The following is a 24,224-nucleotide window of genomic DNA, read 5'->3' as shown; positions in this document are numbered from 1 at the left end:
ATTACCTGGCTTGCGGAGAAGGTCCGTCAAGAACCTCAGTGGCAGGTGGCTGGAAAGTCATCAGCAATTACTGGAAGCATATTTTAAGATGTGCTCACCAGTTAAAAGGTTCTGAGTTTGGAGTGGGAAGGGAGGCAGGTGGCTCGTGTAAGCTGTCACCCAGACATCTGGGACACGTACGGAGCTAAAGCTGCACTGCACGGGAAACAACGGATCACCTCTGGATCCCAGTGCATTGGTTCCAGCAAATATGACCACGTGGAGATGTGCTAACATCCATTTTCACAAGGTCATTTCCTGAAGGCTGCATTTCTACTCTAAAGAGTCTTTAGGAGACTTCAATTTGTTCAGGGAAAAAATAAAAATAAAACAACAATTCATTTCATCATCACCCAAAAACCCCAGAATACTAATGATAAAATCTGAACTTCTATAGAGCAAGGTTTCTGGACATGGGTACTATTGACGTTTGGGGCTGGAAAAGGGCTCATCGTGGAGGAACATTCTATGTACTGCAGGATGGTGGTCAGCCACATCCCTGGCCTCTAGTCACCAGAGGCCAGTAGTACCTGCCTCCCAAAACCCTGACGACCAAATGTCTCCAAACCCTACCAAATGTCCCCTGAGGTACAAGTTCACCCTGTTGAGAACCAATGACGCAGAATAAGAGAGGCTTTACTTTTTCTTACTGAGGAACTCAAAGGGTTTAAAAGGATTGGCTTGTTATTCCTCAGAGCATTTTTATGAAGCAGATGTATGACAAGTATTGCCTTCATTTTGCAGTTTTGAAATCAAGGCTCCTGAGAGACTGGGTGGCAGCCGATCAGACTAGACTCTCAACACCATTTGGAGGCTCAAAAGATGGAGCCTCTTTGCTAGATACAACTTCATTACGTCTCCGGCTTGCTTCTCTTATCTTCCATGATTATTCCCCTTCCAAACTCCAAAAATCATTGTTACTTTCTACCCAGGACAAGGCCCAAGACAGAAAGGCTGTCTGGTTCGACGGGAAACCCCTTTAGAAGGTGCACGTGGCAAGGTTCTAGAGTTCCAATTCCGGCAGGCTGTGTTTTCATTTTCTACTTAGAAATTAAGGGAAGAAAGAGCACAGCAGAAAACATCCATGGGATACATTCTTTCACTTGGTTTAAAAAAAAAAATTCTAAGAGTTCCTATGGATTTACTAAGTGTCAGCCAACCTCCCTGGATGTGTTACCTCCTCTCTAACTGTGTGTATTATATACATAAACTTCTCTTAGGAAGCCAGAATCTGGGGGGTTTTAATATGATCATCTTCCCCCAATCCAGAAAAGTGCCAAACCTTCTATTAGGGGTGTGACAAATATGTACAAGGGCTTGCCCCTAACTAAGTAGTGCCAGAAGAAAAACTTTCATGGTCGAGCCTGCCGATGTCCTTGATACACACACACACAGAGCCAGCAAAGGAAGATTCAAAGCGGGGGAGGGAGCCTTAGCCTCAGTAAGCCTGCGATTGCTTCGCTAATCACAGAACCTAATTAAATATCAATGCCAATGCTATGCCACAGCAAACATCTGCAAGGCCCAAGCCAATTTCCTTCTTGGATGCTCAATGTTCTCCAGAAGATAACCCAACCTTCCAAAAGGGGCCCCGTTTTTCTGAGACCTTACTCCTGCTTTTCTAAGTTCATCAAAAATAGAAATGAGAATGTGTCCCTCTAGGTGACTGCAGAAGTATGGACCCAAGGTTATAACGATTGCTTCAAATGGCCCCCATTTTTGCTTCTTTTTTTTCCTGAAAACTTAATTTTCTTCTCTTCCTTCTATTCTCTCTCTTTGTTCCAGCCATTCTGCCCGACTCTGCTGGTGTCAAATATGAAGCATGCCAAGTATCTCTCTTTACATGCTTGCTCGTCCCCCACGGGTCCTCGCCCGAAGTGATTTTAATGAATTATGCTTAAGGAAATAGGAGATTAGGCATATATCAACAACTAGGAATATTCAGAAGTGACCTAAATAAAGACACTGAAGAACTGCTTGTCCACACAAAAGCCTCTAGAGGGAAGAAGATTTACTTGCCAAGTATCTTCTTTGCAATAGAAATGAGTATGTATATTTAGTAAAGCTTCTGGGAAAGAAAAAAATACCCTGCTTCAATATTAAGGATATAAAAAGTTCCCAGGTCCCAGAACTCTTAGACTTCAAACTCAGCCAAAATATATTTTCACATATTAACCTCTTATTTAAAACTTGTATCTATTTCAGTGATCCTTTATCCTTTGGAATAATCAAGGAGCTAATACGCAACATCATAAGCACCCTATGTTAAAAGTCTGAACACGTTAAAGTTCTCACTTCATCTGTGCAATGCTTTGGGTTGTGATAAGAGCAAAGGAAAATACAGAAAAGCCCGTGTATAACTTTTCTGTTAAAACGTTAATGAATGAAAATCCCACGCTATTGCACATATACAATAGTATTTTCTTTTGTCTCTACTGTAAAAAAAAAAAAAAAGCACTACAAAGGGTTCCTCTGCATATTATTTCCAACAATTTAGGCACAACTGGAAGGCTGAGCTCAAATTTTCCATAATAATTTACTTTGTGCTTAGAATAGTCACCTAAGTTTAAGCTAGCAGAAAAATTCTTTAGAAAACTGTAATCATTGACTGACATTCCAAGAGAGCCAAAATAATTCTTAAACACAGAGTGGGGGGTTAAAATGCTTACTTTTCTCTTTTTAAGTGCTTTAGAAAAGAATAAAAAGTTACGGCTTTAGTAATGAAGGGAGTGCACAGGGCCCTTCTAGGGACTAGTCATAAATCATGCTCAACCATCTGCAATGCAGATATATCAGGGACAGGAAAAAGTCATTTTGATATCTGTTTTGCATTATGACAACCTTTGCAGGAGTGGTGAGTGTGTTTTTGCTAATGTTGACAGGACTGTACTTCTTCCAAGACAAGTGAACACGTCTGCCTAGCAGCGCGATTCAACCAGTGTTGCCGGGAGTCTGAAATGCTTAATAGCTGACCAGATGGGGAAGAAGGAAACTCTCTGGTTGCTGAGCCTCTTAGCCTTTATCCTTTGTCAATCATGCCAGGAGGGGGAGAGAAGGAAATACACACACACAAACCTCAAAAAGTAAATATGCTCCTCAGAGTTACCCAACCTGGTGTGCTAGGAAAAATATATAACCAGACAATTCACTACACTGTCTTACCATGTCCATGCTTACAAAGCCCAGGCCACTCTTCATGCATGATTCCATTTAAACAAAAGAAGGCCATGGTGGTACAGCCCAGTGACTTGGGAGAACCTTGTAACAAATTAGGGCATCTAGAAGCTCACAGAAGACGTTAGAGTGTGGAGCCTTACAGGCCTCCAGTAACAATCCACCATAAGGTAGAAAGAGAATTTATTTTAGTGAACAAATAAGCTTCGGGGTCAAAGGCACTTCCCAGAAATGTTTTAGATTTTTAATCATCTTATGGTCAAACACATTTAAATTTGCGACCCTTCAAGTTGGAGGCATCCGTTTTCTTAGATGTGCATCCCACCCCCAAAATCAGTGCAGCTGGTTCATTATAATGAATAATCTGAGACCAAAATTATTTACTAAGGAAGTATTTCTGGGTTTCCCTTACCAAAAAAAAACCCCCAAAAAAGTACCAACACGCCTTCCATAGCATACAAACACTAAGGTTATCATTTATGTATTATCGACTATGTTTGTGTGTGTGTGTGTGTGTGTGTGTGGAAATTCAGAACTGGTGGTACTAGGCAAACCCCAAAATATATTATGTGTTAGCCTAAGCTCTGAAGTTAGTGATATAATGCACATTTACTAAAATAAAACCAGGGGCAGAACACATGACTAATACTATAATAGGAAGAGTGGAATCTAAATAATGTGAATTAATGACCAGCAATGTTCTTCGTAGTTTACATAAAGAAACCAACAAAATGCAACAGTGAAGAAAAACAACTCTAAACAATGTATAGCAGTCATCCCAGTCTGGCTTTGCAGACCAGAGCATTATAATGAGGAATATTCCTGCAGAGAATGTATGCTAACAGGTCACCCAAACAGTATGTGATGGGAACAGCAAAATAGACAAGGATAAAAACTTTATATGAACCAGACTAAATGCCAGAGCCCCCAAGGGCTCCAAGTATTAGATGTAGCTCACTGTCATCTTGGAAAGGAGAATGTGAAGGTCTTTTCATCAAAACCAGCCAATTTGGGTCTGTTCAACTTAAACACGTTAGCGCAAACCTCCAGACAAGCCCATCTTATAAACAGTAAAACACACTGCTCTTTGGAAATGAGCGGAAACGCCCCAAGCGGCATCGACAACAAAAAGGGACAATCAAATGCATAAGTCAACCAATCGGAAACCTAAAGAATGAAAAGAAAACCCCAATGTAGGAAAAGCAAGTACAAAAATGGAGCACGATCCCCCCAAATCAAAGAAGAAACTAACCAGCTGAGTTAGGAGTCGAGGGTGAGTTAGCTTGGCTTCCATGGGCTGACACATTGGTAGCAGTGACAGCCGTTTTGGCAGCATAAATATTGGCTTCCTCTTGAAATTTACCTATGTTCTTCTTGTACCGGATTCGCTTATTTCCAAACCAGTTTGATACCTGGAGCAGTTAAAGAGAAGAGGAGAAAGTTAACATTCCGTCCTGCACAAACATCTCAGAGGAAAAGGAAGGTACTGGGAGGGCTGGAGGCAGGCTGCACGGGCTGATCCTATTCTAATTCTGAAACATCAATGAGAAGATCTGAAGGAAGGGCACCGAGAGGGACCCTTGCACACAACGCAGTTCTCTTGCTCAATACAACACCATTTAGCAAAAACAATGCAGCAGAACATCCTACGGAGGAGCTGCTCATTTGGATTTGGATTTGGACAATTTTAGTTTAGGACAAGCATTTTAAAATTGCTTACCTCTTAAGAACACGACACCAAAATAAACATAGCATTTCAGGAGAAATGTTACTTATCAACGCTAACACTGACTTTGAGCAATCAAGAGGCACAGACTTGTAATCATCCATACAAATCCGTATCAACATACAGGTGCTCTCACTGAAGGATTAATTTCAAATTTTTAGAAGTTGAATAATTGCTAATATGGACTAGATTCTTAGCTGCAGGTACTGTGGACCTTAGGGTCAAGATAATCCGATCGGATAGTTTTCACCAAGTATTTTGAGCAAAGCTTGGTGCTATCTACAGGAGGAAAAACTGAAGCATAGCAGAGATTAGTCCTTTGAATTCCAGGCTTTAAATGTTAAAGCCAATACACAAAATAAACCTAATTTACTTTCACTTGTTAATTTATTTCCTTCATGTGGCTCACAGCAGCCGTCCTGGCTTCATTCTGCATCCCCGTTCCCTTTATACCAAGACCCCTGCCAGACACAAGGGGCGACGCAGTTAAGTTCAAGTTTTACCCCCGTCATTCCTGCCTTACGAGGAACGCTTTATACCCCATAGTCCAGATGTGATTTCAAAATAAAATGTTGTGTTTTTTTTTAATAAAATTACAAAACGAACTATGAAGCTGGTGAGGGAAGAGAGAGTTGGTAACACGTACCACAGCTGACACGTAGTTTCTCTTTACCTGAACAATGGCCGATAAAGGACGTTTTTGTAAAACCACAGTTACCTTTTAAATGCATTAGCAAAAGTTAAAAATCTTATAAGGTAAGCCCTCCTCTGCCTGTGTGGCTTACGCTACGGGAGGGAATGCCAAGCCTTTGTTATCAAAACCAAACCATACCATTGCAGTATTAGTAAACGAGAGGAGAAAAATTCAATGAGAAATTGCTTGAGTCATTGTAAATGCTGGTGCCTACAGGAGAGCAAGGCCCATTTTAGGACCACTGCATATCTAATTCCATTCCCAAACTCATGCTTTCCTTGTTATAACTTTCACTATTCGTATGACGGAGAGGAAATGAGGCAGGGAGATTTTTCTAAGGTAACTGGATGTGTTGGAAAAAAGGGGGAAAGATGAAGGTAGTTTGGGAGGACTTTAGAGAAGGAAAGAAATGCCTGAGGTCTAGTTAAATAAGCTACTTGAGAAGACGAGAAGGAACATGTTGTGGGAGTGAGTCTCTTCTCAACGAGAAGAACAGACGGGTGGGCAAGATGCTTGGTCAGTTCAGGCATTCCCTACATGGCCCACGAGGTGATACTGGATGTCCTGAGCCATGTACATAATCAGTGCTTTCATTAATTAACTTGCTGTTCATAGTCACGGAGGGTCTACCATGTGCTAGGCACTAGGGACACATAGAGGACAGACACAGTCTGAGACAGGTAATACGGAAAAAATAATCAGTTCTCTGGGGAGAGTTTGATCACATTTCAAACATGTTAAGTTTGAGGAGCCTGGGCAGAGCCATGGCAAAGTCCAGTGGGAAGGAAGACACATGAGTCAGTCTTAACTGACTGAGCCACCCAGGGACCCCAAGATGGGGGGGTAATTATTAACCAAAAAAACTGACAAAAACAACAAAAAACCCAAAAAACAAAAAAGAAAGAGACAGCCCCAAAATGGCTACAATAAAAAAAGTCCAAAATCGGGATCCCCTAGATTTGGGAACTTAAGGGAGATTTAATAAATCATGTGGTCCAACAAACCATGATTGGCAGATGGGACAACTAGGATCCAAAAAGAGGGAGTTCCCTAAAATCTCACAGTTGACTCCTGACAAAAACATGTTCCTAGACAAATGCTCTTGTTATTGTATCATATCATACTGTCTCCCAATGGGACTTGTTTGGCAACAGTGGAACAGCTCTGTTGTAGTTGGGAGGGAGTCATGTGATGGGGAAGGAAGAATGGCATGGCCTTAGCGTGGGTGAAGCAAAGCGAAAGGTGATACAGTACGTAAATATTCATTTTAATGGACAAACTATGTGCACCTGAGTTTCCATAACAAAGGAAGTGAAAGTTGCTGGAACAGGCCGGGATTCCATCTTTGATCTAGATAGAATACAGACTAACTCCAGAACAGTTCCTTCTACCTTCAATAGGGATTTAGAATTCTGAATCCCAGAATCAGAATTCAGTCTAGTGATTTAGTTCTACTTTAGAAGCAGAAGATTCCATGTATCAAATTTACTGATGGTCAGTTAGTGATACGGTTCATCCTGGAACCATTCCTCAAACAGGCAGCAAATACCAAAAACCATCAAATGTCTTTTCTTGTGGACAAGGGATCTAAAGTTGGACAAGAATGGTTAGAGACCTAGATAAAACCAGGTGACCGGAGTTTGACCACTCATGTTCTGCCTTCCTCGGGTTAAGACTGGAACAACCTTCACCTGGGTCAAAGCACCTGCGGAAGGTCTGAGTTGAAAGGGTTGGTGTTTCCAAGGTTGCTGCAAAATCCCCCACAGCCTGTTGGGGAGGCCCTGGTGAGCTCTTCATTGCACACACTCTGTGTGGAGGTCTCTATTCTGACTGGACCTAACTGAGCTTAGCTAAGCACAGGTTGATGGGATCAGCACTCTGCAGGGAGCAACGGAAGCCAGGATTCAATTCAAGGAAGTACAAATGCTCAGTGTATACAAAACAGCATCTATTTTGCTTGGAAAATGCTAAGTGAAGTTTCTTGCCACAGTAGGCTTCTTTCCCCCACTCCCCTACCTCTTTTATGGAAAGGCCAGTACATATGGTTCTCTTGCATGAGACATATTTCAGAGGAAATTTCTCTGATAGCTTTCAGAACCATCATTACTGTTCTCAGCTAGAGACCAGGGGTGGTATTTGAGGTTCAGATTAAATAAGAAGTTTTGGACAGATCCCTTGAGTAGACAAAATATAAATACATATAAATATTGCCTACTTTTCTACTTCATACTAAAGTTGAAGACTCCAGGTCGATAAAAATGTTTTATCATGTACCTTTCCACGTCAAAGGCACCTGTTATGGTTATCGCTCTTTGTGCAAAAGGGGCACCCAGTGACATTTTGTGCAACCATTCCAATGCAATCATAGTGACATGTTAAAATTCCCACACTCCATCAGTTACAGAGCGAGCACATCAAGAGAAGACATTTGAGTCCCTTTCCCTGAAAAGTTCCATTCACTGACTCTTTCCTGGGTTGGGCACAAGACGGGCTAAGGAATGGACTGTGTTTGAGAAAAATAGTATGAGAAATGCGGATAGCTTTCCAAGGACAGGCAAGAACCTTGACCCATTTCTGAAGCAACGGAGCATTCAATGGGAAGAACCCTACCCCTGTTTGTCTACTGTACTCTACTTCTGCCACTTCTGCTGGTCCCTCTCAAGTTTGTCCAGGTACTTACCTGGAAACTCTCCTACTTAAACACCTCACGTGCTTCCCTTGCCGCGTGAGGGCTTTAGCAAATGGAACCTGCAAGGCATGAAAGCTCAGTAAAGCAACACCTCTGAGACCAGAGCCAGGCTACGGGCTGAGCCTTTGGAGGGCTCCTCACCTGGGACACTGTGATGCCACACTTCTTGGCTAGCTCCTCTTTGGCTTCCTCACTGGGATAAGGGTTGCTGAGATGGGAATAGAAATATTCATTCAGGATTTCCGTCGCTTGCTTGTTGAAGTTCCGTCTCTTCCGCCTTCATAAAGAGAAAAGAAAGAACAACAAAAACAAAAAAAAGTTCACACCAAATACATATAAAGAGGGAGAGACGGGGATCTACTTCTGTGAAAAGACAAATTTTTGAGCAAAAAGTGGATTAGAGGAAATTTGCACCAAGGGGCTGGCTGCCAAAGCCGTCACTGAAAGTATCTGTATGCTATAGAACCAAGGTATGAATTCAGGTCTGCTTAACTACAAAACCCAACCTCGTTCTTACGTACAAATTGCCTCCTGGCAATTACGAAGACTCTGGAGGCTTCCATTAAAAATAAGTTATTATTTTCCCTTTATTCCATTCCCAGGTAAATGCATACAGCATTTTTTTAAAGGCATCTGGGGAAGAGGGTGTGGAAGGCACTGAAATTAGCCCCCTGGACTGTGTGACCTCCCACAGAAGGAGACAAGCAGTACTTTTCAAGCAAGAACAGCAGCTAAATGGTAAAACAAAAGCCCACAGAAATCTCTTTAATACACAGGATGCTGAAAGGAAGAGAACCACTTTTTGAATAAAAGCATTTTTGTCTTTAAAAAAAAAGTGCTAATTGAACTAATTTAAAGTGAGAATCATTTACTACCTCCTCACAGCTAAGGCCCGTAGGCAGCCGGGGGAGCTGTTTGGGGACGCCAGGCTCACAGTAGAAGCTGGTTGGCCCTCCTCAAGGCGGTGGGGACTCCATCTTTAAATTAGCTCCATTAGCACTTTGCCTTTCTTGCTTTTATCAAAAGCTTTTTCCTTATGGAAGAGATTTCCAGAACATCCTTGGTTATGCCAGGATACAGGATTTCCCGATTTAGCCCAACAGAAAGCAGGGAACAGCCTCGCTAGACAAGAAAATTCAGCTAATATTGTATTTTCAGGGTCCCACTTGGATTAATTAACACAATAAAGTACCTGATTTTACCGGATGAACACCATCTGTCCATAGGTATTAACCACATCTGTCCAGACTATGCCAAGCCCAAGTCACTTTCCCAAATCATGCTGAGTTTCTGGGTCACCCAGCATCAGAAATTGGGCAGAATGGATTAAAAAAAAAAAGCCCAACTCAAAAAATAGGTATTTGTTAAAAGTCCTTGTCTGCTGGGAATTTGGGGGAAGATAGCCAAGCGGCCAACGTGGGCTCCAGGCCAGGCTTTAGATAACCTTTGGCTTCTTCTCTACCTAAAGAAAACAGTTGTCTTAGGCCTGGGGAACTGGACCCTGAAGGCTCCCCTAATTGGGAGAACCTCGGTTCATTCATTCAGCTGTCTGCATTAGCATCACACTGTATTTTTTGGGAGTCTTCCAACTGAGCTCAAAGGAGGCCTCCCTGGAATGAGCTGATGGTACGGGGCCGGTGCCGACAAGCTATTCCTGACTCTCTTCTCACACTGCTGTGCAACATTCCCTGGGTGGTCTCATCGACTCTGATGGGCTCCCTTATCCCACTGCTCTCAGTGGCTGTCTCCACAGAGGGCCTTGGAAATCCCAAGATCAGGACTTTTCAGGACTTCAGGACACCTAGTGAAAATGAGACACTTCTGACCATACGGTTCTTTGAGCTAGACACCTGGCTTTGGCTTGAAGTGGTATCAGCTTAGTGAGTTAACATTTGTGACTTCGAGCCAATCAAAACCCTTGGGAGTTAGGTATCTGGGTGTTTAATGTTAAGGAATGTGGAGGTTGATCGAATAGTACTGGATAAACGCGGCATTTTAGGAATGAAACCTTTTGAATCAGAGTGAGTCAAGAGTGGGAGGTGTAGGCACTCCAGACACCATTGCTAAATACCAAATGCGTTCCCTCCTGCCCCGTCGACTCTCCTAAGGGTCACTGCCCGTCTACCACCACAATCCCCAGGCACTTCCAACACACTCTATCTCCAAAACTCGCATCACATTTCACCCAAACCAGCTCCATTGTCTTCCTTCCCCACATCACTATGGATGTGGTACACCGTGTCTAATTTGTTCATCCATCCATTCATTCAAATATTTGAGTACCTAGCAGGTGCCGGAACCTAGGGGTGGTTCTTAACCCGTCCTGCTGTCTTACCTTCATCAGATGAGGGGCCCCAAAGCAAATCCTGTCAGTTCTATTCTTTCAAATCCGACCCTTTTATTCCAGCCTATTGTTGCTCTATTTTTGAAATGGGTTCAGAGAAGCCACTCTCTATCATGTAATGGTCTGGCTAGTGCTGCACAGTGGTGCTTTCAGCAATAATGGGAATGTTCTAGATCTCTGCTGCCCAGTCTAGCAGCCACGAGCCCGCTTGTGGCCACGGAGCAGCTCGAATGTGGCTGGTGTAACTGGAGCGGTACATTCTGAAATTTTATTGATTTCAATGTAATTCAGTTTGCATTAATTTAAATTTAAAAATCAAATAGCCACTTACCAGACAGGGCAACTCTAGACCGATGCATTCCAGAAATACTTTCTGGAAGGCGTGAACTCACAACCCTGCCACACACCATCAAAAGCATGAAATGTCTCTCAAACCTCTTGCTTTAGTCTATTCTGTAATGCACACAATGTTTATCTTAAAAGGAAAATGATCTTCCCCTGCATATTTAAGTAAAATGGGGAAGGCACTTCATACTTATTCTGTGTTCACCCAGTTTGAGGAGCACGGGCTTTAACAGTGGGGTCCTACTGTGTCCCCTGTCCCATTCAGCTCGTCCTCAAGAGAAGCACTAGAATAATTCTCCCAGACCATGGATCTGATCATGTCACAATAATAGTAATAGTAATGATAATAATAATAAAATATAAATACAATAAATAAAATAATAAATAATATATAATGTGGTGATCCTTAATATATTAAGGAAGTACTGTGTGAATTATGGTGTGAATACCATATTCCAACCCTATCCTAAGTTTTTTTTTTTTCTTCATATTATCTTATTTATTCCTGTGCATAGGATTAGCCCCATTTTACAGACCAGAGTCCTAGGGAGGATAGGCCACTTAGCCCGCCTTACAAAGGTTGCCAGAAGTTGAACCTGAGCAGTGCAGTTTGAGAACTTAAGCTCTAAATGACGGCGTTCCCTCCTTAAACAGCTCTCACGGTTTCTGTTTCTCAGGACAAATTTGAAGTCTTCACGGGTACAGTTAAGGGTCTTCAGTGGACCTGTCCTATCCCTAGTGCCGCATCTCCCCTAGTCCTAAACGCGCTCTGCACGATTTTGTCTAGCCACATCATATGCTTGCTTCTCCATGCCCCCAAAGACACTCGTGACTTTTACACTCCCGTGCCTCTTCACACCAACCCGTGTATTTCTCTCCCACAGCATTCGCCACAGGTTCACCTAGGTCTCCCCAGCTAAACAAGTTCCTCAAAGGAAGGAGCCACATGTCCCTCATCTTTGAAACCCTAGTGCCTCACACATAGTAAGCACTCCAGCGAAGTAATGCTTGTTGATGTTGGCTTGCGTTGTTTCCCTTTGCCCATGGTAGTCTTTCTGTTTGGCAAACACCCTGCTCGCTCTGGGATCCCAAACTGTCTGCCCTCTCCCGCATTCGGCCCCCCCCTCAGGCGGCACTGGGAGAGGTACTTCACGAGGAACATGCCATTTTATGTTCACTCATCAGAGTGTCTGTTTGTCCCACACGATTATGAGCTCTTTGAAGGTAAGACCCACATTTATATGCGTTTTTTTCCCTCTTAGTTATTCTGGTGGCTAGCACAGCATCTGGCAGAGAATAAAACTCAACGAGATAAGTCAGTCTAAATACAGGCCAGTCGGCCCAGACCTTCCTGCATGTCCTTCCCTCTCGTTGCCCGCCTTCCACTTTACTACTTCATTTAATGTAATCCCTCTCTCGGGGGGGAAATGCAGAGGTGTTCTTCCAGCTGTTTATCCTCTTATTGTTGTCTCCAGCAAAATGTTACTGAACAGAATTTAAAATTATTGCTTGAAAATCATTAAGAGTGTGTGTAAGTTCTCTCTCTCTCTCTCCCTCTTTCAACTGAGAAAACTGTGTTGAGAGTCCTGACAATAACTTTACCAAGTTTGATAGCACAATGTTTGGGCCATAGCATGAGATAATAAATGTAGAATGAATGAATGAATGAATGAATGGGTGGATGGATGGATATTTTTTCTGGCACAATTAAGTCAATGTAAGGAAGAGAAAAGGATATGACTTGAATGGACACACCTGGACCAAGCGCTTAGCTGAGGACTATGGAAGGCAGAATCCTAAGAAGGTACCAGATTCCAGCCTGGCATCCCCACCCTCCCCCGAGTGTGGGTGGGGTTGTGACAAAGAAAGGATATCCGTCCTGTTAGTTTAGGGAGATTAGGTTAAAGCCTTAAAACGGTGAGATTCTCTTGCTGGCTTCCAGGAACAAAGCAAGCAGTGAAGACGCAAGCTGGCCAGGGGGAGAGAATGGCTTCTGGGAGCTGGGGACCTCAGTCCCACAACCACAAGGAACTGAATTCTGCCCACAGCGGGAATGAGCTTGGAAGAGGACCCTGGAGCCTCCGATGAGATCATGGCCTCTGCCGACACCCGGATGACAGCTTTGTGAGACTAGGGCTGAGGATCCTGTTCAACTGTGCCCAGATGCCTAAACCACAGAAACTGTTCAATAATATCTTTGTGTTGTTTTAAGCTGCTAAATTTGCGATAATCTGTTAGGTGGCAACAGAAAACGGAGACAAGGAGTATTTTGTAACAAAGTAGCACCATTCGACTCCACATGCCTGTGACATTACAATGACTAATGCTGTTACTAAGTCAAACTCCCCTTGTATTTCATTTGTCTTCCACCAAATCTTTCACTGATGAAGCCCTGCCCATCAGATACACGTGGCTTTCAGCACCGGTTTCTCTTTCTCACTGAGGTTTGTTTAGCTAGCTCTCCAACTACAGCACTGGAAGCAGTGATAGAAACTACCCCAATCACGAGGTCTGGGTAAACATTTCTTTTTTGAGCCCGGAAAGCCATTTGCTCAGCCGTCGGCTGGCATTTGGAGTTATACTCTTTCACCAATACCAAATATACCCTCAAAATAAGTGCTAGTAACAATGACAGAAGCTGAGCTGTTTTAGTTCGGAGACTTGGCTCAGAGGCGCTGAATCAAAGGTTGCAACCGAAGCAGGAAAGAGACCCTCTCGTAAGTGATTGTTCTTCTGATGCCAACTGGAACCACCTAGGCGAAGGCTGGTGGAAGTGACAGGAACCGTGTACAAAGCTCGCCCAGTTTTGAGCCTGACCTTCAACTGCACACAGCACAGTTACCTCGAGCAGAAATCCAACAAGACAAGGATTTCCGCCTCTCCCTTCTCCCCGGGTTCTCTCTGGACGAGAATCCAGTCTGGGCCCGACTTTTCTCTTTTTCAATATCTGCCCACACAAATACCAACTCCAGAATTTTAACTAGGGGAGTTTCCATGGGGATGGAAGCAACACACGCAGAGGGGCGGTGGCAGCCGAACGGTCACAGGACCTGGACAGAGGCCACCAGCCACTTGCACTCAACTGCTTTCAGGAAGCCGGGTTGGCAGCAGGTCGCGAGGCGAGGGAGATGCACGGGGGCCCTGCTTCAGGGAGACTCTGCCTCCCTACCACCTCCCCCATCACCATGCCCAGCTGGATAAAACTCTTTGTGTGAACTTTCTCTTGACTTACCCTATAGAATTCTGGTGGCCCAGAGATGCATCTCGCTAGCTGGTATTCTCAACTCATATTCCATGTGACCCAAAACACACTGAATAGAAGGGAGTTTAGGAGATGCTAGAGAGTTTTAAAGAGGTCTGTGGACTGCAATAACCACAGTTGTGAACAGAAAGAAATACAGGTTAAGCGAGCTGAATAATGCATGAGTTCGGGGGTGAACAACTTCAACAAGGAGCAGTGAATCTTTCCATCTCATTGAAAAGGGACAAAACTGTAGATCATGAAATGGCACAGGACTCTGACACACGTGAAGTTCTACTAACTGAAATCATAGCCTGGGATGATTTTTAGGAATTGAAGTAATGAATGGTGAAACCTGCATTTATAGAAGCTGGCTAATCTGAGGGCTGTCGATCGCGAAGGATGCCCACACCCTGAAAACATGTCTGCTAAATCAATGATCAAAACCTTCCTCTCGAGTATATGAAAGATAGGATTACCACCATCTTGCAGGCTGCGTATCAAAAATTAAAGAAACCAGAAGGATCTGGATAAATCCACTGGTCTAGAGAGTATGGGCCAAGAACTGATTACTGGTTCTCTGTTCTCGTTTTTATCTTTTTTTTAAGAGGACCTCTCTTTTTTTTTTTTAATTTTATTTATTTGTCAGAGAGAGAGAGAGAAAAGGCATGATTGGGGGGAGGGGCAGAAGGAGAGAGAGAAGCAGGCTCCCCACTGAGCAAGGAGCCCGATGCAGGACTCGATCCCAGGACCCTGGGATCATGACCTGAGCAGAAGACAGACACTCAACTGACTGAGCCACTCAGGTGTCCCGAGGACCTTTCTATCCAGGGTTTCTTCGACTGAATTCTGTGAACTCACAAGTGAGGTCACGAGTAGCAATGCCAGATGGAAAACATCAAACCCTGATTGAAAATTGGGCACATAGCAGACCAGCCCCTGCTCCTCCGGACCCCTGGGACCAGGTCCTATTTGTCTTTGTGCTCTGGAAACTTAGCTCAGAGGATGCCACATGGTGATCTACTTACAAATATTTGTTGAGCTGAACTCAGTGCACTCTCTACCTGTCTGTAATGCAGAAAAGTTCACAGCTCTCAAGCTGCACCATCTTTCTGGAGAACGGGGGTCACGGTGGCATCCAGTGAGCCCACCCCAGCCCAGAGCTACAAGACACACCTGTAAAAGGGGTACTGAGAGGGATGAAAATGCTGTCCTTGCTCTCACCCACCTCAGTCATCCCTGCTTCTCACTCAGATTAAGCAGCAGGGGTAAGAGAAAGCATCCTCTCTCATCACACGGTTTCCTATTTGGAGCTGTTCAAAACCACTGGCTTACGGAGTCTTGGCAGCCTCCCTCCCCAGACCCCAGAAGCTTCTGCAGGCTGCCATTCCGCTGGGCCTTTGACATGGTGAAAATGCAGCTTTTAGAGAGGGCCAGGTGTGGGTCCCAACCCTGCATCCGGGATCCCCCCAGGGGACAGGTGGCCCTGTTGGTGACTCACCGCGCATCCAGAAACCGGGAGCGCAGGATCATGACGGCCTCGCATGTGCTCTGCTTGAGCTGCATCTGGATGGAGCTGAACTTGCGGTGAATGATGCTGACCATCCGCTCGATCTCCTTTGGGGAGATGGGCCTGGTCCGGCTCTGCTCCCGCAGGAGGTTCATCACATGGGTGGTAAACTCGTTGCATGCCTGGAACGGCAGGACAGTAAACACCGGCGCGTGTGGAGGGTCCGGGCCTAGACGGAGGGCCGCGTGGACTTTTCTAGAGACTCGTACACGTGGAGACAACTCAGCTAGTCTGTGGGGGTTTTGTCACATCAGAGGGATAAAATAAATGACTGGCCTAGAGATACCTTTCATCCTGTTTACTCTAACTTTGGCCACGATTGAGATTTTTCTAAAGGGTAAAGAGAAATCTTAATCATTTTTTTTTTCATGTATTTTAATACAGTGAAAGGTTGGGACCATGAATCCTAGTATAAAATACACCCCACGACCCTTTACCCCAATGTTAACAGCCGAAGAGAGTTTGGGGTCAGATAGGGCACGAACTTCTACCTTGCTCATTATCTCTGATATATTAGAACCTCCACATGTCCAGTTTTGGGATGCGTCAACAGCCCAAAGGACGGAATCATGAAATTAAAAGCTAATTCTTCTGGGAGATTTCTCATCCACCTATTTCTCCTTTCAGTTTTATTACCAGAATTCCCTCCTCTGCTGGCCTCCTGAAGACCCACTATATCCACAACACAAATTGGAATCTGTCCTCAGAGGCCTTGTAGAAATAGCATCAACACATGATGGAGAGAATTCAGGAGCCATCCCTGCAGAAAGGAAACCTCTCCAGTTAGACCCACATACCATCAGCTCTGGAGGTGAGGTTAAAGATCGCTTTACCCCCCTCCTTATTTTCCAGGTGCGTAAACTGTGGCCCAGGCGGAGGAGGGCCTTTTTCCTAAGGCCCACAGCAAAAAGGGAGCAGTCGAGCCAGGACCTGAACACTTCTTATTGCAAGCTGGGGACTTCTGTCCTTTCCCAGAACCCAAACTTGCTCCTGTGCACACCACTGGCCTTCCTTGTGGTGACTATTACTTAACATTTGAAGTCTGCTTTCCTTAGTGGAGCCCGCAAATGGAAATATCTACTCACGGGCTAACCTACAGTAATGTTATAAGACTATATTAGATTTGTAACAGAACAGGCAAGATGGTCTTTGACAGTCAAAGAACTAGGGACTCAAAGGGCTCCAACTTAATAGCAACACCAGAAACACACTCATTAACGATAACACTGCATTTACAGCACAAAGCCTCTCCTATCTGTCAAGAATGCAGGAACAACGACACATTCACTCCTCATTTCTCTAAGAAATCCTTCGAGGTTGGTCGCCCGAAGATACCTCGGCAGACGCATCCACCGGGCTGCGTCTACACTGGGGACTGGGAGCCCTGGTCTTCGAGCCCGCCTCCATGAGTGTCTGGGCAAAGCCTTTCACCACTCGGTGCCTCATTTTATACGTTGGAGGGATTGGATTCAATCATTCCTACCCTTGAGCAAGGCCAGCAGCCGCCTTGGTCTTGTACAGTGACCTGCGGGTGACGTGAATTGTGCTCACGGACACAGTAGAGTGGGCAAGAGGGGCCTGGACGGCCTGCATACAGACGCTGTCTCTGGGACTCACTTTGCTGTGGGACCTTGGACAGTTACCTAACCTCTCTGGGACGCGTCTTCCTTATTTGTGAAACGGGGGTGGCAGCACCCACCTCAGAGGGTATGGTAAGGGTCAGAGGAGTTACTAGGTGTATGTCTGGCTGTGTGAGGGTATATCCAGCGCCAGCTTCCCTCTTGGTAAAAAGAAACAGGGTCATGATTACCTTCTTTCTCCTCTGCAGGCCCACGCTGAAGATAAACCCAGAGGTCAGGTCCATCTAGCATTCTGCTCTCCACCAAGAAAATTTCTATATAAACACCAGATCTGTATGATAAGCTTCTTCCCTGCCGACCCACCCCCCCCCACTTGTAAACAAAGGGAAGGACATAAGACGTGGCATCGAGTCGATTCTAAGAGGCCACGGGGTGGGGAGCGCAGGGCTAGGCACAGAGCGAGCATCCCGACCAGCTCCGTGGGCAAGTGCGGCCCCTCGCTGGCCTGCGCCTCCTCACCTGATGGGGGCTCCAGCAGGGGAGGGGCTGGATGTGAGGGGCATTGTCAAGTGCACTCCTCTCCGCTGGGAAGCCCCAGTGCTGGGCTAATAATAACGTGCGTCATCACAGGGAATAGAAATACTCACAATATCTGATGTTTATTCAAGACATTTTATCCTGGAGCCCTTTCTGCTCTGCCATAAACAGACAGTAGGGTCTTTTCTCCCACTGCTGAGGTGGGAACAGGCAGCTGCTGGACAGCTGCTCAGGAACACGCAACAGAGAGCGGAGACCAGTTCCAAGTCCATTTCAGACAGGACATAACGATCCAGGTTTTTCCAGGAACGACCCACACCACGTCCTCCTCAGGTCCCGCAAGCTTGCGGCTGTGGAAGCCAGGCTGCCTCTGTTAGGTCAGGCGTTCCCAATACGACAGTGATGGGGAGAGTTGGGGTGACAACTGCTAATTAAAGAGAACCCTCACAGGCTGGAATTTCTGAGACGGGAGAGGAGGGCGGGGGGCGGGGAGCCTTTGCTGTGGACAGTCGTAAAGGCAGTCATTTTCTCTGGTTAGCCCGTCTTCTTCCCTTCCTCCTTCAAACTGGATTTGGTGCCAATCTCAGCAAAGAACGCAACTGGGATTTAGGATTCCCCTAGCCATGCACCGACTAACCCAGCCCGGTTCAGCCCTACAGATTTAGCTTCACCCAGGCCCCAGCAGCATTACTTATCAAAGCTGGAGAACCCTGCAAAGCCACAAGAGCATCCGTTTTTTAAATGACACTTGGAACAAAATTGAGCCTTCTGACATCACGGTTTTATCTATTAGAAGATACCAGCTCTTAAATACCTTACTACCTCCATGATCTGCTAGAAAAGCGCTTTACCAACACCCTTTACTGTAGTAAAATAATTTCCTTCCTTTCTTTCTAATGAAAATCTCTAGAAGCTTTCTTTATTTAATAACCTCAGGGTGAAACAATGGCTGATTCAGATAGGTGGTTCTTTTTTTTTTTTTTTTTTTTAAGGGATGGGGTTGAGGAGGGCCATGATACCTAATTAGCAGAAAGCTAATTGATGGTCTAGTTACCTATCACCACCATACTAAAAATGTTTTAAAATGAAGAAAAATAACAGAGTCAACGATTAATAGCCAATTTGGCAACTTCATTCATCCAACTACTAAAGTAGAGAGCAACGTTTTTACTTTACTGAGGTATCCTGATTTTATTTTTTTATTTTTATTTTTTAAAGATTTATTTATTTTAGAGAGAGAAAGAGACAGCTTGGGGGGGGGAGGGGCAGGGGGAGAGAATCTCAAGCAGACTCTCCACTAGCATGAAACCTGGTGCAGGGCTTGATCTCATGACCTGAGCCGAATTCAAGAGTCAGATGCTTAGCCGACTGAGCTACCCAGGTGCCCCTGAGGTTCTCTGATTTTAAAAAAGCTCTCACAGGGGGGCGCCTGGGTGGCTCAGTTGGTTAAGCGACTGCCTTCGGCTCAGGTCATGATCCTGGAGTCCCTGGATCGAGTCCCGCATCGGGCTCCCTGCTCGGCAGGGAGTCTGCTTCTCCCTCTGACCCTCCGGACCCTCCCCCCTCTCATGTGCTCTCTCTCTCAGTCTCTCTCAAATAAATAAATAAAATCTTTAAAAAATATATAAATAAATAAATAAATAAATAAAAAATAAAAAATAAAAAATAAAAAAGCTCCCACAGGGAACAGTCAGAGAAAAATGAAGAAGATCTATCTCCCAGACGTACTAGCTAGGATCTTAATGGCCTAATTTCCCTACAATCCACTATTTACTATAATTAACAATATAACACTAATAAATTATGAAGTGCCCAAAGTGTATTAAATAGGATTCACTTCTTACCCAGAAAATGTCCATATAACTAAGGAAATGATTTTTTTTGTATTTTTAAGAATAAGAGATACAGACGACTACCCCCCCTCCCCCCACTTAATGTAATTTGTTCTGTACTTATGGGAGTTTTTCCTTAAGTTTCTGGTTTCCAACTTCTTTATTATTTAAAGCAGGTAGATAGCCATGAGAAGTTTCTGAAGGAGAATATTATTACCCCTAGCCTCTCTCGTCCACGGAAGTAACAGAAGACAAGCTGACTCCTTAACTGCCTACACAAGTCCACACTCTCTCTGTATGGAGTTCAACTAGTCAGGTGGTGTTCCAATAAGAGCCCTTGGACTAAGTGTCAGAAACTGGATTCCAGGGCCACCCCTGTCCCTCACTGGACGTGTGACCCACATACACAACGTAAGCCCTCTGATCTCCATCTCCTCACCTGTGTCAAAATGGAGAGGCTGACCATGCCTGTCCTGGGTACCCAACCACAAAATGACCTTGAGCAACAAGTGCAATTGGCAGAAGTTAGCAGTCAGTTCTTCTATGTTGCTGACAACCTGAGCTAAGAACAGAGCCAGTTTTCAGCAGCTACCAGGCTAACATCCATCCCAGTTAAGGGTTTAATGGGGGGGAGGGGAAGGCCACACTCTGGGCTCTTCTTGTACCCCTGGAGTGTGGTGAGAGTTAACCTGGATGGCAAGTCTAGGCTTAGTCTTGAAGGTAAGGTAGGAACAGCACTGAGTAGGCAGAACTCAAGAGGCCAGCTAGGAACCTTTATAGGAAATGTTCCCCTCTGTCTTCCCAAGCTATCCCATAGGTTAGGGCTGACTGAACTCTAACGTGATGGATCAGGTTAGGAAAACTTCAGGGATCAGTCAGCTCTCTGGGCTCAGCATCCCCTGAGACCTCGGGAAGTGTCTACATGAGCCAACACTGTGGTAAGAACGTTTGCTCTTTCCTGAGAGGGCGAAAGGCAGTGACTCACAGGTTCTACTATAAGATCACTGCTATTCTCCTCCCCTCAAACCCTCCCTACGCCTATCTGATGGCTGAGTTGCACCATGCTTGGCTGCAAGCTTCACAGCAATCCGCGCCCCCCCATAAAAGAAGGAACTTGGTAGAAATCCATTTCGAAGGTAGATAGGAGTGCAATAATGAAACTCTCTTCACTTTAAATTTTAAAATACCCATTTCTATTTTAAAATTTAAATTTTCTATTAGGTTTGCATTTGCCTTCTATCTAGACAGTCGTAAGTGGACTAGAGAGGGTCTTCTGCCTTTGCTTTTTCTCCCTCTTCTTTTGTGACTCTTAAAAAAGAATAGGAAACCAGAAAGCTAAGAATTCAAGGAAAGTAAGTTAACTGTAGAACTTCAGGATAATGTTGCATCCAACAAGGTGGTAACAAACATATCTGTCACCTATTGATGGAAGAAAGGCTGATATAAGGGACTCCTATTAAAGGAGTATTGCTCATACAGACTTGAGGAAGTAGAACTGATATGTAAAGTCCCGTGTGCGTGTGTGTATGTGTGTGGAGGGGGAGGGCCTCTTGGAGAGAGCAGCTCTGTTATAATTAGAGTACCTTACATTTATATACTGCTTTGTAATTTAAAGCCTTCCTTATGCTCTTCTTCATATGGTTTTTATGGTCCTGTGATATCCTTGACTCCAAATCTACAGCTCTTTGCCATACATCACTAGCTTTTGGGTAAGACTATGTGGACCACTGTGCCCCGCAGACCATCGGTAGAGTGTCAGGATTGGAATCCAACTTTGTTGACGACAGGGGTTCCCTGAGCCCTTCTCTACTCTTCTTATGGAGGGAGGTGAGCATCGCATTCCGTATCATATATCAAATGAACATGTTTGATTCTCACTTGAGCTGAATCTGGGTACAGCAAGTGACTTTAAGGCCAAGTTTTAGTATCTTTTCCCACTGGGTTCCATGAGTACCGGGAAGATGAGGAATCTTCCACAAATAAGGAACAAAAGAAGGCCGTACGAGTCAACCGACCTCCCTGCAGGTCAGGTGGTGACTGCTAATGACCTCTTTTACCCCATGAGACCCGGGCTACAGGCCATGGGCAAATATTCCAGAGCCCCCACTTGAACATTTCTTATATTGACTATTAATGTTTCCTGAGATCATCACTTACAATTTAAGTTTTTAAAATGCCTTTACAGCCAGTCTGCCTGGGTTTTTAATAGGGGACACTGAGGACTCGGTGGCCTCCAGTCCGGCCAGGGGCTCGGTGCAGAAATGCAGAGGCTGGCCCTTGGGGCTCTGCAAGCCCCCCGAGGCCCGTGGCTCTTCACCCTCCCTCCTAAAGGGCTGGGGTGCCCGACGTCCCCATGGCCGCGGTTACCTGCTCGTACTTCTCCAGCTCCGTGTGGTAGATCTGTCTGATCTGGGACAGCTTGGCTCTGTAGTCGGAGTGCTCCACTGAGTTGTCGGAGCCCGCGCCCCCCGAAGCCGCCGCCGCTGCTGCCGCCGCCGCCGAGCCACCACCCTTCTCGGGGCCCGCCACCCCCTCGGCCAGCAGCATGTTGTCCAGTCGCATCAGCTGGGGGTCTGTCGGCTCCTCCTCCTGGGCTCCCCGGATACTCAAGACTGCAGGGGGACACAGTAGAGGGGAGGGTTAATGGCACCCCACGCAAGCAAGTGAAGAAAACCGAAAAGCAATGTCCTACTGCTGGTACAGCGAATCACCAAGGTGCTTGCAACGTGGCAGGTGCAGAAGGGGCGAAGGACCAGGCCAGGGGGACCAGGAGGGGGAGAGAACGCAAGGAGAGGCTTGCTTTGTTCCAGAATGATGCTCCACTTATGAGAGCTACCCAGAACGGTCCAATTCATGGAGGCAGAAAGTAGAGGGGAGCGGGGCGGGGGCTGGGAGTCAGTGTTTCATGGGGACAGAGTTTCCCAAAGGCAAGAGGGATGGTGAGTGCATTTAACGTCGCTGAACTGTATCCTGGGCACTGAAAACGGGTAAAATGATAACTCGTGTCATGTAGATGTTACCGCAAGAAATTTCAGAAGTACAAAAAATTAATTATAGCGGAAGACAATTTTCACGTTCATCCCCAAACTGCCAAATTTTTAATTCAAGGCAAGACATTTCCTTCTTCGTTTCTAATTTTAGATTTTGTGAATTTGTGGTTTTACACTCATTGACTTTATACTATTTGATCGGCCTAAATTTTCAATTCCAAAATAAACTAAGCCACATAAATCCAGTCGTTTTGGACTGGAATCTTGAGACCTTTCCCCAAGACCAGCAGGGAGAGTACAGAAGTTTAAAACAGCAAGAAGATATATTATATGTCAATTATTCTTCAAGAAAAAATAAAATAAAATAAGAAAATAAAACAGCAGGAAGACAGACTGGCCATCAAGTAGGTATGTTTCTCTCTGGACACTGAGATCTCTTCATTCCAGGTGACGACTGTCCTGTTGGAAACCAGGGGGAGGCCCATTGGACAAGTTGTTTCAGGCATTCAGAGAAACCAGGTAGGATGGAGGAGGCTCAGATCAATGAAAGGGCTGCTTTTTATTAAAACACCATGGCCATTTGGGTGGGGGGAGGGGGTTGGGACTGAAAGAGATCAAGTGTTTTAGTAAAATCAGCAGAAGAGCTAGGCAGTCTCCTTTTACTACCGTCTTAAAACCTGCCATAAAATAAATCACTCATCTAAACCCAGTTTAGCTGTCAGCAGTCAAGCCTTTGTTGAGAGGGAACATGAGAAGAATTTTCAATTAAAAAAAAAAAGTGAAAAAAATTTGGGGGTAAGGTAGGAAAGGAGGGAAGTGATTCCAGGCAGAGGAAAAGGAGCCATGGATGGGGATGGGGCCATGACAGGCACTTTGTGGCCTGATGCATACATGAGTGCTGGAACAATCAGAGAATCAAGAGCTGTTTCCAGGTGGGGTGCATCTGGGGAGCCCCGGGAGGTGGTGCCTGTTCTAGCTGTCTCCTGAGCCCTAGCAGGACAGCCCCGGGGTGGGCGGGGGGGGGGGGGGGAACCGGGAAGGTGGCTATGAGCTCGATACGAGGGACGCAGAGATGTTCGGGGCATCCCATCACGTATAATACCAGCATAACCACATGCTCCTGGCTTCCGTCAGGCACGACAAGAACCAACCTCAAGCGGTGTTCAGAAGGAAATCCCAAGTCCTGTGCTGCATGGGACCCTGCAGTATGGCTTTCATGAAACAGGAGACAGTCAAATGGCCCGCTGAGCCACGTGGCTCAGGAGTGGCAGCAAGGAGCAGAGGTTTAAAGGCACCGGGGAGAAAAGCAGTGAAATGAGGATAGAGAAGGGTAGGGCAGATTCGGGGAGGGTGGCTCGCTGGGGAGGAAAGAAGGAAGCCCGCCCCTGTACACAAACACTGAACACCTCTGGACTCAGGCTCCTCTCCTCTCACACCTGAGTCTGGAATATTTTGCTGCACCA

General features: G+C 45.3%; 1 protein-coding gene across 3 annotated transcripts in view; it reads right to left on the bottom strand.

Annotated features, from left to right (window-relative positions):
* PBX1 (PBX homeobox 1) overlaps nucleotides 1-24,224 on the bottom strand; it is a 280,125-nt gene that overhangs the window by 34,251 nt on the left and 221,650 nt on the right. For all 3 annotated transcript variants that reach the window (XM_032422112.1, XM_032422114.1, XM_032422113.1), the window contains 4 exons: nucleotides 22,139-22,383; nucleotides 15,754-15,944; nucleotides 8,464-8,599; nucleotides 4,466-4,625 (listed from right to left, as the gene is read on the bottom strand). In XM_032422112.1, the coding sequence (XP_032278003.1) occupies nucleotides 4,466-4,625; nucleotides 8,464-8,599; nucleotides 15,754-15,944; nucleotides 22,139-22,383 (732 nt within the window). The remainder of the gene's footprint in view (nucleotides 1-4,465; nucleotides 4,626-8,463; nucleotides 8,600-15,753; nucleotides 15,945-22,138; nucleotides 22,384-24,224) is intronic.

The sequence above is a fragment of the Phoca vitulina genome, unplaced genomic scaffold, assembly GCF_004348235.1.
Source record: "Phoca vitulina isolate PV1807 unplaced genomic scaffold, GSC_HSeal_1.0 scaffold26, whole genome shotgun sequence".
NCBI classification, from domain to species: Eukaryota; Metazoa; Chordata; class Mammalia; order Carnivora; family Phocidae; genus Phoca; species Phoca vitulina.
This window is presented reverse-complemented; position numbering and strand designations above follow the sequence as displayed.